This window comes from Taeniopygia guttata, chromosome 1A (assembly GCF_048771995.1).
Source record: "Taeniopygia guttata chromosome 1A, bTaeGut7.mat, whole genome shotgun sequence".
Lineage (NCBI taxonomy): Eukaryota > Metazoa > Chordata > Aves > Passeriformes > Estrildidae > Taeniopygia > Taeniopygia guttata.
In genome coordinates this window covers 44,377,113-44,391,839 of record NC_133025.1, presented here as the reverse complement: position 1 = coordinate 44,391,839, position 14,727 = coordinate 44,377,113, and the positions used below count along the sequence as shown (strand labels likewise).

The window sequence follows — 14,727 nt, the reverse complement described above, 5'->3', positions numbered from 1 at the left end:
TTCAAGTAGAAATTACATTGTAGGATTAAACTGTAGATCTGCTACAGTTTAAAATATCAACAATTACCCTAAAGAAACAATTGATACTCTACCGTTACTTCACCATATCTGAGAGCAGAATTTGTGCAGCTTACACCAAACTTACATGCATTGTGGACACATATATCTCTAAAAGGCTTTTCTTTCATCAGCTATTAAAAGTCAAAGCCTAGATATTTAGCTCTCCAACTGTACTGCCTATTTTAAGTTTAGTTTGAATCACTATAACTGCAGGCCCTGACAGCTGCTTTGTCTTAGAATGCTCTCACCTGAACTACTGGCACTAAAAAAATCTTGTGATAAATAAGTGGGGCAAGAAGACCATAACATTGTACAACAGACTGCAGGATGTAACTTGGATCATTCAACCAGTTGCTAAGTTCAATTGCCACAGTCATTCTTTCACATTCTGCTAATCTAGCTACCTGTAAAAGAAAAACACATTTTGATTTAAATATTCATTCTGTTGTTTAAATCATTTCAGAGTGGAAGAAGACATATGTCAGTGCAGTTTAAAAAGCAGGATAAGCAGCAAGTAAGATAAAAGTTTAAGAATGAATTTAAATTTACACCTGTTAGAAGTATGCTAAAAAACACATTATTCCTGATACTAAAGGAAATTATTGCTCTTTATCTAATTGTGCCCTCTGAGTTTGCTGATATAATTTACAAATTGAGACTGATTAATAAACTCAAACTATGCAGAGTGGAAATTTCGCATGCTAGCTTCTCAGAGGTGGCAAGGAAAGGATAAATCCTTCCTTTCCCTTCAAGTTATATGTTGCAGTCCTTGCAAGTGAGAGTTTATCTTGTAAAGCCACAGAGTAATCAACTGCTCACATTTTTTACAAGTACTTCAGCAAAGAAAGGAATGGAATAGGAATGCAATAAAACAGAAGGCAAAGCTTAACTATCCAAATAAAAAAGAAAGGGTGTTTTTTGTCATTAACATGCCATTTTTTTCATTTTTATAAAAAACTCTGAAATTAAATATTACTATATTAAAACCATGAAACACTGTTACAAGTCATCTTAATTAAAATACACGTATTACATAATGTATTACATAGCATAAATGTTTAAAATTAAAAAGTCTAGGTAGATCTTAATGGGGAAAAAAACAACAATTATTATATGTCTTATATTACAGTCTACCATCACTGAAGTCAAGAAAAATCCTTTTAAGTAGGAATCTGTGGGCTTTGGATTAGGCAATAACTGATTCAGACACCATCATTCCAGCAGGATGTAAATAACCAAGTTTCAGAAATACTTCAGAAAGAAAGGCCATGTAACCCACAGCAAATGGAGTATTCTGTAAATAGGATTAGTTGATTGCCACATCTATCTTGCAATGATGAAATAAAGCTGATGAAAAAGTAAAATCAAATCCAGTATATTATTTTAAACCACACATACTTGCTCCTTATAAAACATCTCATTGGAACAGATGGAATCACAGAAAAGTGCTCCTTCCACGACATTAATATCAGAAACAGCAAATATATTCCTCAAAAAGAGGTACAAGGTAATAGGAGAAGTCTGAGATACAGCTTCAAAACGTAACCTATAAATCACAAAACCAAAAGAATGTTAAAAACATGTTAATTAAGATTCAGATCTTGCATGCCTGACACTGCATTGTAATAAAATGAAGTCTTTAGTTTTAAAACTATGGACAAAAAGGATTACTATAATTTCTTCTAGAAATAAGAGTTACATATAAAACTGAAAAATTTGCTTAGAATTTCTAAATTAAAAGCTAAATAAATAAAAATACAACTTCTTTTGAAATTGCTATCCACTTTCTACTAATCTAAGACTTTTCCTTATTTTCATCATCTAATCCAGTGAAACTAATTTTGACCTGTCTTTGAAAACTTCAGATGCAACCGCTTATTTGTTTTCCCTGTCTCCTTTTACACATAGTTCTTCTGTATTCGGACAATGATACATGCAGTTGTGAAGTCCGTTACTAAGTATTACTAACAGGCTCCTTTTCAACACTTATGTCTTGTATTACAAGTCTCAAAAGAATCTCTTCTCTTTTGCCTGCTTTTCTGTCAAGGTATTTTTTGGTTAGATTTTTTCCCCCTTTCCTGGGGACAGAGGGGCATTTGTACTTGCTGTATTTTTTTAATATTTTTGTTACAGAAAAAATCCTATGATTTTGAAGTACAAACAATAAATTCCTTCTTCTCGATTGTATTTCCTGAAAGAGACTGAAACTCGAGAAGTAAGATCAAATAGACACATTCACTCACTTGACATTACCAAGATACCACCACCAGGGCTTCTGGCTGGAAACAGAGGTTTCCTTTCCTTCACACTCCCTCTGCTGTCCCTTTAGCGAATTCAATTTCTTACCTACTGCTCAGTAAAACTGAAACTGCCTGATACCGCAGCTGTGAGAATCTTCCACGTTAATTGATTTTAAAAAAAAAAGAGCCTTGGCCATAACTGTCAGAAAAGCAAAATCCCAAAACTGCTTTGCACAGCTGCTTAAAATTTTCTGTCTTCATCTGATTTACCTGAAAATAGACTCATTATAATGGTATCTCTAGAGCTGAATGTGTTAAAAAAATTGCTAATGAAAAAATAGTAATGAGAAAACAAACGCAGAAAACAGCACAATGACTATTCCTGCTTTGTTGCCTAGGCCAGGGATAGATTAAGAAACCCCACATAGCCATGAAATAGTATGTACAGTGATTTTCTGCCAGCACCAATGCAGTCCACAGGGTGTAAATCCCAACTGCTTCTATGGCTATGGCATGTAACATCAAGACTCAGTGCATTTGTATGCCTGGTATCAGACATGTGGCGGCACTTGAAGGGCAGACACTCAAGTTGATTATTTGTATTCAGTTACATTGAATGTTAATTCATTATCAAATCATAAATAGCTGACATGCATATAAAACTATTTTTCTTTTAATATTTCATGTCTATTATTTTGTTTAAGTATCTTTTATCTGGGAATAAATTTAGTTTTGATGTATTTTTGAGCCTGGATCTATTGAATTTCAGTAAATGTAACTACAAAATTTCTGGCTGGGCAATGAAAACCTTCTATAATGATGGTTGAACATTTGAAATTTTTTCATAAAATAATAAATTTTAAATATATTTAAAGCCATTTAGCATATGCAAAGATTATTGGCACATTATATAGCCACGCCAAAACAAAATTAGCAAGCATTTACCTGTTTTGGTTGGTGTTCTTGACAAACTGTTCACAACCTCTGATATCTATTGCTCTCTTAATTGGAAAGTCAAGAACCTAATGCATATGATACATTTTACATGTGAAAATGTATCACACAAAACTAGTACCTACTTTGGAAATGTTTCACAATTATCTTAAGAAAACAGCCATTATAAAGAATTAGGTGTGTAAATATTAGCATTGCCATAAATAACAAAAATCCTCCGCTAATTAGAAACCTTTCTTTCAGAATGTTTTTCATATGACAAGCCTGAATAAAATTCCACAACTTGGAACTCTTCTAAATAAAATGTGCACATCTATAATAAAAACATAATGATAGATAATTAATTATTATTTTAATTTTGTTTCACCAATTACCTTTTTTCAGATATAGTCGAATTAGTACTTGCAGAAATTACAGCTGCATTGGGAGGCAGCGGAGAAGAAACTGAAACAAAGTAATCCCACATTGGTGAAAATGCTGCTCTGGCTAATCTAAAGTTGCCCGTCTGATAGGCTGCCTACAAAACAAACAAACAGTGAGTTGACATACTCATGGAATAACCAAACCAGACAAACTTACAGGATAAATAAGGTTTCAAAACTACCCACAACATGTAAATTTACAATTTCTCTAAGACTATCCCGACAAAGTAGAATAAAATACATGCAGCAATAATCAGATTCTACCAATATTAGTGTGGTTCAGATTTAGCATCAGAGAAAGCAAAGGGGGTCCTTGACTGCTGACCACTCTAACAGCCCTGTGTGGAAAACTTCACAGGCATTGTGCTGCAGCTTTTGAAGGCATATAAATTCATTTAGGTCCACTTTTCTTTTGCTAATACTGCAGAATGCCCTTCTGCTCTGAATAGCAGGATGTAAACTAAGCCAAGTAAGTAGGCATAAATTCATGTGGATACATCTTACACTGAAATATTTCAGCGTAAGCTTCTAACTGTTCTCCATGATCTCTCTATATGGTTAGACAATTTCACTTTTCTCTGTGTCACAATCTGATTTAAATACCCTTTTGTAAGAGCACAGAAAATTATAATGATCTGACAACCTTTGTGGTGTTTCACAAGATACTACAAAACTAATTTCAATATGAAAATTGTTGGCTTTGATATCTGCTAAGTTCAATAACATTTTTTATTCCATAGTGTCTAACAAGATGATTTCTAGTACTTAGTCTCAACCACAAAAATGAAAAAAACGCAGATTATTAAAAAAAAAAGAAGAAAGAAAGAAGTTAAATGCAGACTGTAAAACATAGAAAGGTGAGAAAATATCCGAGTCCTTTTCACTTAACCTGACACTTCTAATAATTTTGAATTAAGAATGAACTTACTTAGATATACTATTTCTATGTTAAAATTGTAGAATTGTGATTTGTGCTTATCAAGCTTTCAGCCAGAAGGTCTCAAGCTGTTACCAGATGCAGTTTTAGATCAGCCACTGAAAACAAGTAATTACAACCAAATGAAAGTAGGTGTCCATTACCATATTCTAACCCTACCTGAGTTAGATATGCTCGAACAGTAGTAGCAGAAAGGGGTGGATAGGCAAGGATTGGCTTAGTCATTTGCCCAATGGCATCCCCAATAAGTTTTCCATCTGAAGAATATGCTGCGACGGCAAATATGTATTTCTCATTGGCATCTAACCCTTGTACTTCTAAGAGAATTTTCCCATCTGCCGGTATCTACCAATAAAAATAGTTTTCTAGTTAGACTCACCATACATACCAAAACAAATCTCAAATTCTAAACTTTTATTATTAAACAAACTATTTAAAGGTCTTGGATACAGTCAAAGTACAATCCAGATTAATAGCACATAATATACTAGATTCTTGTATTAAATTCTTGAAAACAATGAGAAAACAGTTATATGGTAGGTGAAAAAAAAGATCAGTTTTCTCTGGAATGCTGATGTGTACACAGAGCACATAACCTAAGAGAACAGTTAAGCACCAGGACCTGATGTTTTTCTAAGATACTTGTATCCATTTGAACATTCACACAGTGATTGCCCATGCTTGCAGTCACTGAGCTGAAACACTCCGTCCCTGAGCTGCACTTCCAGACAAAGACCATACTGCTCTCCTTCATACATGGCACCTTCTTGTATCAGATATAGACAGAGATATCTCTGGTTCTTTTCAGCACCATTAACAGCATTTTGGAAGCTGTGAAGCAAACAACATACTTTCAAGATCTTCGTTTTTCCTTCAAGTAATTGTATACCTCCACTTGAACATCATGGTTCACTCCTAAGAGGATTTTCCACCTTCCTCTCTGTGACTAAGCTGACTTACACAAGGAAGATTTAAAGACTTCAAGGGTCTTGAAACAAGAAACAAGTGACAGTGATGGAAGATAATATGAGCATCAAGATCATCATAATGCAGCATCAACACAATGCTCTTATTCAAACAGTCTGTCCTTCATAATGACCTTTAAAAAACTGAAATCCCTCGAGGATGCTGGGGCTGAATCCTGAACTAGCAGACCAGAAATAAGTGTACAACAGTCTGCAATATCCCTTTATGATAAGTTGATAGATTATTCTATCCCCAAGAACTCTAAACATTTTTTATTGAAGTCAGCAGATAGAGACTTTGTCTGCAGATCAGCATTTTGCAAAAGCATATCCTAAAGCAAACAGAAGTTCCAGTGCAGAGCTGTATGGTTAACTTCAGGTCTGTGTGTCTCCAGTGCCTGTCAGAGCTAAGATGGTCAGTGGCTTGGATGGACTGCAGCAAATTCACAGAAAAAACAACTGGCAGTGGTTGCAAAAGTCACCTGTCAAACACTTAATTCACTTGATATGGGATGAAATATTGAAACTAACTTGCTAAACATCACAGAAAGCTCAGTTTTGTGGATTTGATGATCAGAGCATCAGGAATAACATCAAAGCCTCTACTGCCAGTACTACACACACATTCTCTTTTCATACACTTTCCTTAAGGAGAGGAGCCAGGGAACAAAGGGTGCAGATTCCCTCTCCATCACTAAACACAAGTCTACCAGAGTTAGTACAGCGCTTGCTTACAAAGCCAGGAAAGCCTGAAACATCAGGCAAAAGAGGTTGACATCATTTTTATGTCACAAAGCATGAGACCTGCCCTACAAAGAACAGAACTCTTAATAAAGAATTCCAGATGCAAAAATGATCACTGAGGTGATCAGTGAAGGGTTAGACTACAGAAGCTGACAAGGAAATGCTGAAGCTTTCTTGCTCTTTTCTTAAATCACAAAATGCACAGTATTTGGATGGTTCATTGCTGTCATACAGGAGGACAATGCAATAGCAGGCAAGAGTGAATGAAAACCAGAATTTTCTCAGTCTGTGCAGAAACACCAGGATGTGTTTCAAAGGAAAAAAAAAAAACAACAACCTACCTAAAAATACAAAACCAAACAACAAATAAACAAACATACAAAAAAGTTCCAATAAATTAAAGCTCCAATTGTAATGAACAAGTAACATAGAAGTACCAACACAGTCAACATGATCAGCCATAAGTAATTAAAGATGTGTGGGATGATTCACCATACCACATTTACAGAATGAAAGGGAAAGAGCATGAACCTAGAACTAAACTGTGTCTGAATGTGAAGGTTATTTAAAAAGTTATAGTATCATGCTAGCAGCATTAAGTAAGGCAATGTCTTGTTTAGAAGAAATAGTTGATAGAAGTTACACAATTAAGAAGAATAACAAATTTTTATCTGTTAAGAATTTCTCTTTTTTTGAATTCCTGGAAAGAGTAGTGTCTGGAGCACACTCTAGAAATACTTCATGTACGTTCTTTTGCTTTGGCATTTCTTAGATATTACTAAAAATAAATATACTTATAACAAGGTACAGATTTGTTTAAATCTTGAAGCTTTTGAGTAATTTATTTTCTTATTCAAAAAAGATTCCTGGAAGCTTTTTGGTGTAAAGACAAAAGAGTTTGTCAAAGGCTTAACCAGTTACATGATTTTAAAAAATGTGTCAGACAGAAAGATTTAGAGTAGGATTTTTTAACAGGAAGAGAGAATTAACTAAACAAGTTTTACCTCTGTCTTACCTGTTCTCCTGAATTTTGAAGTTTATTGCTATTTAACCTTACTTTCGTATTACTTCCCCCTGCTACAGAGCCCAAAATAGAATACCATGAAACCTTTAAAGAAAAAGAGAACAAAATTACTTGATGCACAGTATTGTTTCCAATTTTTGCCTAATGCAGAATGTACATATTTTGTGAAAACAGTCTCTGTAAAAACACTCTACTTACTTAAAAGAAGTATAGTCTAACTGCACTAAAAACATCAATTAATTTATTTAGCTGGAAAACTAGATATACTACTAGTGGCAATAAAAACAGATGATTCTCCATTACCTAACCCCACCTTGAGTTACCTATTCCTCAATGCTATCCCACAGCCCAGACTCTACGAGTCATAGATTTAAAGTCACCTAGATCCATTATTCATCCTTGATCCATTATTATCCCTGCAATGGTATTCTTCCAAAGTTGGCATTGGGTTCCTATTTAGCAAACTACTTGAGGACAGATCCTTAAAATCAGGCAAAACAAATGCAGGTATGACATCCCTTCCTTCTGTTGTGTCATCAACCCTGCTGAGGCTGCACTCACTCTCAGTGTCTGTCATCAATGAAGGTACTAAAGAGCATCAGTCCCAAGAGTGAGCTCTAAGGGACCCCACTCATCACCATCACCTGGACATAGAGCCATGGACTACAACTCTGGCTGTGTCTATCCAGCCAATTCTGTATCCACAGAATGGCAATTCACCCATCAAATCCATGTCTCTTCAATCTGGAGATCAGCCATGTCATGTGGGACCATATCAAAGGCCTTACAGAAGTCTAAATTATGACATTTGTTGATGCTTCCCTGTTGACTGTTTTTCACAAGGTGTTACTGAAATGGAGACTATTTTCATCAAATGAGCCTTAAAATCTGAAAATCTCTCAGGTATTTTGACTCCTAGTACAAGAACAATATATGTCTAATTAAATCCAAGGCACACTTTTATCCTAAGAAACTAACTAAACCTGAAGTATTCAGTTAACAACTTCTACATTAAAAAAATACCTTTCCTGTCTGCTCAACAGCTATGTGTTAACTTCAGAAAAAAAATGTCTTCTAGACTACCTGGCCTCAAATTATAAGAATAATAATCACACTTCGCCATCTAGCGGCCCAAGATGTTGCATTCACCCTCCTATATCAAACAAAAAGAAGTTGGAACACATACTAAAAGAAATTAACTACCAAACTTTAAAGTTTGAGGTTTTTTAAAGTTTTATTTTAGATTCAGTAAGGACAAAAATGATAAACTTTTCCCTAATATAATTATTTGAAATTTAGTAATAAAACTTCAAGAAAACTGCCGGTTATGAAACAACTGTTCACAGAAATATTCTTACCATAATTAATAAGATTTGAGTTTCTACTGGGTGTATACACATGATTATTTTGAAGAAGCTTGCAAAATCAGTATGTAAATTTCTTTCTCCAGAAAACTGCAGCTAATGAATTTTTCATACTTCAGGCTGTTTGAATCCTTTCTGGACAAGGGATGGAGAATAAGGTGATTTACAACAGCCAGAAGGGATTTACTAAGGGCAAATCAGGGCTGACCACCATGACTGGCTTCTGTGATAAAATTACTTGATTAGCAGAGGAAGGGAGAGGAGTAGATGCCATTTACTTTTCACAGTAGTGCATGGTAGGAGAAGGAAAAACAATAAATCTAAATTGAAGCAAGGGAGACTCCAACTGTACATAAGAAGTTTTCTATGAGCATGTTGCCCTTTTGGAACACACTTTCCAGAGAAGCTTAATCTTGGAAGTTTTGTCGATCTTGGAAGTTTTCAGAACTGACTGCATAAAGCTCTGAGCAAAGTGTTTTAGTCCCACAGCCAGCCCTACTTCAAGCAGAAGGTTGGACAAGAGACCTCTCCTAATACCCTCTATCATCCACATAGTCCATAGTGATTCTATGTGTTCAACAGAAAGTGGATTATTTCCACGTGAACTCTGTCACTTCAACACTTCATTAATAGAGACTTCAGTGTTGTGCTTTTTTGCATACATGATGCAACAGTCTTGTCTCTCTTCAGCGGGTAACTAGGAGTATGTCAACCCCTACGCAAGAAAATTTGCTTTTGATATATGGAATAAGTAAGTATTAGACAACAGAAGCATCAAGGGACATGATGCACAAGTTTAAGAAGTCTCATGCAGATGTGAACATCAAAACAGTGAGTCACAGAGCAAAACTGACTCACAGAGAAAAAAAAAAAAAAGGGATACTTAATTAAGTCACAATAACATAATCCTCTCAGGAACAAAGAAAAATGTGTTGGTATAGCACTGTTGAAACAACTTTTTCTCTTGTGCATGGTTTAGCTATTTCTTATGCAGTCATCATGAAAAACATTACCTGAATATCTGAATCAAATGGGGCTGGTTTAAATGTCATGGAGCAATGTGATCTACAAAGTAACAGAGGAGGAGGAGGAGTACTGCTTTTTTTCTTGCTGCTCATAGCTTCTTTGAGACTGCGATACAATGCACCTTGTTCAGCTTCAACTTGCTCAATTAAAGTTAGTGCTTCCTATGATTGAAATAAAAACAAAAGACAAAACTATTAAAATATAACAATCAGCCAGATTTAAATTTTATACATTGTTTTCAAGGTGTAATAGAAAATTTCACTGCTATGTAGAAAACTTTCAGTAGCTTTTCATATTATCCTACATCCTAAATGAGGAAGAATGGTACTTTGTGTAAGCTTAAATACTCAGATTAATTTCATAATCAGAGAATGTGGGGCTACCTAAGAAAGAAGCATATCCAATTTTAGAAGAACCTATAGGAAAAAAGAGAGTGATCACATATGTTGATAAGCAATTAGTGCCAGCCAGCATTTAACTCCAACAAGAAACAAAAAAGATACCAACTCCTGTTTAGGAGAGAGCTAGAAACCTAATCTGTGGAATTTCTAGAGGAAATGTAGAAGCAGTTAGACTGAATTTTTTATACTTCAGAAACAGAGGGGGAAAAATAAAGTCTACAAATAAAGAAAAGGGTGGAGAATGTGGGTCCAGAAAAAGTAGGGCTAAGCCATTTTTCTCTTGTTTATCTGTAGACAGCTGAAACCTGACTGACAGTCAGCTGTCAAAGATGCGCGGACACCCTGAACACAGTTATTATGTGGCCATTTGGTTGGAGATCAAGGCTACACTTTTTTCTTACTTGACTGAATAGCAAATTGGTAGGTTTCTTCACCTTGATTTCACTGCCAGTTCAAGAGAAACTTAACTTGGCAATTTAACATTAAGAACATAGTAGTTCTGCATCTTTATTGTGGCAGCTGTTCAGTGCAAATCAAAGCCAAAAAGGCCAACTCTCAGAGATTAACAAGGATTACATTTTGTGTAGAGACAAGAAATTACATATTCCTACAACTAGAAATTTTATTTAAAGCCTTTTAGTACCCTACACTGGACCAAGGATTTAAGCTGAGCTGAGTCTGAAAGATAAAATGAAAAAGAAATTCCAAGTTTTTAGTAATTCAGTAACAATCCTATAATCTTGCATCTTAACAGTTCTTTGTTTCTGTCCTCATACGTTCAGAAGACTACGCCACAGTGGGTCAGATCACAGACTGAGTAATCTTGGAATTTCATGTCCAAAAATTATGAAAATATTTCAGGTTTATGGTGAAATGAGTGAAACAGGGAGCTAAGATTTAATAGAGCCTTTTGCATAGCTAATCATTTTCACAGCCCTACCACTCCACCTCATTCCTTCACCCTGTAGATTAGGGTTGCATCCACCCTAGTGGGACACATTACAGGAAGGATACAAGATAAAGAACAAGATACAGAGTGACTCTTTCTATCACACAACCGTTCAACTTTTGCAATCGGCAGTTTGAAGCTTCATTGTTTCCTTAAAAACTATACTTCTCCACAATAAGCAGTCCTATGACACCATTTTTAATTAAAAGTATCATGTATTCGCTCTTGTCTGAGGATATATTTCTGATTAGTGCAAGGGTGAAAATGCTCCCAGGTTGAATAAAGATGGTGGTGTGACTGAGAGTGGTACTGCATGACCTGTACTTCAGTAATTGCAGAACTTGGAAAATAATAAATGTGGCGGTGTTGCAAGATGAGCAAGAATAATCGTGCAGTTGAGGAAGCCAAATGTCATCATAAAAATCCCAAATGCTTGACATGAGATAAAATACATTTTATCCATGCCTCTGTCATAGACTTGCACCATAATATTAACTTAATCACATAAATTCAATATTACAACTGGCCAATGAGAACTACCAGAGTATCCAATTCTGTAAAACCTTGAATGTCCAATTAGACATATAGGACAGGAAGAAAGAATTAAACAACTGTGAAATAAATAAAAAAAAATGCACAGCAGCTTATTAAGCAGTTTGATGCAATTGAGTAAGCACCTATGACTCAGAAGCTTCCATATCTACTTAGTTCTTTACTGCATGAGAAATGGTTATTTGTATGCTTCTCAAAATAAAATAAACTGCTTCATAGTTTGCTACATAATAAAAACAGATTTGTAGCATATTGTGCTAATTACAGGCGAAAAGACCAGAAGATGCAATTCTATATGAAACTCTACAATTTAAAAAAAGCAAAAGCATGAAAATAAAAGTATGGATTTGCTGCTTATGAAGTTAGCATCATCCACCTCTAGCAGAAAAATAAATTGAGCATAAAATTAAATATTTCATCATAAAACAAATATCGAAAGAGTTCATGCTAAGTTAGTCCAGACAAAATAAATTCTGATATTTTCTGGTAACTACCTGCAGATATATTCTATTTTTTTTTATCTACATTTTTCTTGGTGAAAAGTGCACAGAAGCAAAATATAGTGAAGGTCAGTGTAAGACCTCAGTAAATGTTTATCTGGGATAACCAGATATTTCTTGGGAAATACTTGTAAGTCTTCACTGGTGACTACAGTTATAATTTGCATACTATATCACAAAATCAGATACTATTTTCATAAATAACATATATTTTATAAATATATGAGAGGTATTTTTAATGTATGCATTATCTATTCAGTTTTTGCATTCTTCTGGTGTAATAAATATATGTATTACTTATATTCTATACTTCTAAATTTGTACTAAAAAGAAAAATTTGCACTTAAAACAACTTCTAGTAACCTTGTTTAAAATACTCTTTTATATATTATATGGAAAAATTGCAGATTCTGTTATCTGTTGTACAGGCTATAAAGAAACTTCAAGCCCTGTTGATGAGCAGGCAATTTTCATGGACAGGTGCTGGCACAAATGTCAATGGAAATACTCTAATTGATTTCAAGAGACTGAAACGAACCCAGGAAGACTCTGCTTTTAGTTCCAATAACTCCAAAATCCCAATATCTAAACTGTTTTTCTTAGAAAAAATAATTAAAGTCCATGTCATCATCACCAGCTAAAGTATTCTAAGAAGACTTGGAGATCTCAAAAAAAGAACAATGTCAAAGGTTACAGTAAGGAAACCTGACTGATATTTTGGCAAGGTCTATGTTCATAACTGCAATATTCAGGAGATACAGTATAGAAGATCTTATCTATTCTCAGATTTCCTGAAATTTGCATGTATGCACAAGATTTGGGGATGTACTCTTTCCTTGTTTTAAGGTCACTTTATTATTTGAAACTTCTCAGGAAAAAAAAACGACAATAGAAGTTAAAAACACACAATGACCCTCAAGTTCCTTCCATTTTTCTTGTTTTTATAAGAAGCAGTATTACATGTCTTAATTACACAGAACATGAAAAACTGTGCTAATGGTAAAGAAGTTCCATCAAAAGTTTTTTTTTATTACCTCCAGTAGCTGTCTTTGGGAAGTAGTAGTTAAATCTTCAGGGAACTTCTGTGCAGCCTTTTGCATCAAAAAGATTGCTCTGGATAGCTTATTCCTTTTAATTTTTTTTTGTATAAGTTCCTCTAGAAAACAGATATTTTAAGACATTTATAAAACCATGACAATAATTTATTATACTTCTAAAATCTTAAGTAATAAGTCTTACCTGATAAATATTGGAAATATTCATTATTCTTCTCATGAGACTTACTAGACTTAGGACTTCTGTCAACAACTTGAGCACCTGTGTGGGAAGGAAATACCAAGTTATTTGATAGTGCTATTGCAAAAAATTGAGTGAGGGGTTAATATGTAGTCTTACAGTAAAGCTCTGCTCCATCTCACATTCTTTTTTTTGTTCAAGTGGAATTTCTCGTACAGATCATGCCACTAAAAATATTCCACCCTCCTGCCTAACATCTTTAGTAGTTATATTAACACCACAGAAAAAGAGAGGTTTTGTTTGATCATAGGGAGCAGGTCACAGTGTAGCTCTGCAGTGTCAAATTCATACTAGGTTTTAATTTAAAAAAAACAAAACCACTCTAAGAATGAGAACAAGCTGAGTTTTTTTCAGGAGCCATTTGGCAAGAATGGAGTATCTGCTGACATACAGAGACAATTTCACAGCAGTAGACGTTCAAATTACAAAGAGCATTGAATAAAATATTCAAGTCAGTCTCTAGAGAGAAAATTAGCATGACAGAAATAAAAAACCTGCAGAACATTTTTCTTTACTGGCATTGTAAGAGTTAGTATTATAACTAAAATACAATAACCAACTGTCTAGGAATGAAATCCATTAGTTGCAGCAAAGTTTAACTCCCATTGGTTAAGTAGAAGTTGCAGACCAGAATAATATAAATCTAAATTCTGCAAGTTCAGTATATTTCTGTCTATATGTGGCATACAAGCTGTCCAACATCAGCTCCTCTCCAGAAAGCAGATACTCCTTTATTTCTTAGTACTACAGAATATATCACAAAAAAAAAGATTCTAATAGAGTGTTGAAGATCATTTAAGTTTATTGAAACCTACCTTGTGTAATTTTAAGAAGTTTCACAGCTACTCGATGTTGGGCCTGAATGAGCTCCAAGTGTAAATCTGTCACAAAACCATTATCGGTTCCTGCTTTATCATCACCACATCCCAAAACAGAATTCAAATTCTGATCATTTGAGTCCACCTAATAAATAGGACGTGGCAGTTAAGCAAATACAAACTTCCATTACTTAGCTTACTGCATTTTTCTTGATATTGATATTATTTCAGTAAACTGACAAACACTGAAATTTGTCACATTTGTGTAATATGCAGTCAATCAAGAAAGCATGGAAAGGAGAGTGACCAGACAGAGACAGCACAGATAATGGACAAAGAGAACTAGACAAAATCTGAGAATCAATAGAAAACTGGATCAATAATAAAGACAAAACTGTAAAAACTATCTTTTACTGTGCTACCAATCCATAGAACAAATATCATATTGATATTGAATGAAAATATTTAGAAAACC

The 14,727-nt window shown here is 34.5% G+C and overlaps 1 protein-coding gene across 8 annotated transcripts in view; it reads right to left on the bottom strand.

The window, feature by feature from the left end:
- Positions 1 to 14,727, bottom strand: part of CFAP54 (cilia and flagella associated protein 54) — a 103,001-nt gene that overhangs the window by 61,456 nt on the left and 26,818 nt on the right. For all 8 annotated transcript variants that reach the window (XR_012053494.1, XM_030261807.4, XM_072923234.1 and 5 more), the window contains 9 exons: positions 14,250 to 14,397; positions 13,378 to 13,455; positions 13,173 to 13,294; positions 9,724 to 9,897; positions 7,338 to 7,430; positions 4,773 to 4,958; positions 3,629 to 3,771; positions 1,459 to 1,606; positions 309 to 464 (listed from right to left, as the gene is read on the bottom strand). Coding sequence is in view for 7 of the 8 variants with exons in the window: in XM_030261807.4 (XP_030117667.4) it covers positions 309 to 464; positions 1,459 to 1,606; positions 3,629 to 3,771; positions 4,773 to 4,958; positions 7,338 to 7,430; positions 9,724 to 9,897; positions 13,173 to 13,294; positions 13,378 to 13,455; positions 14,250 to 14,397 (1,248 nt within the window). In the remaining variant the exon portion in view is untranslated. The remainder of the gene's footprint in view (positions 1 to 308; positions 465 to 1,458; positions 1,607 to 3,628; positions 3,772 to 4,772; positions 4,959 to 7,337; positions 7,431 to 9,723; positions 9,898 to 13,172; positions 13,295 to 13,377; positions 13,456 to 14,249; positions 14,398 to 14,727) is intronic.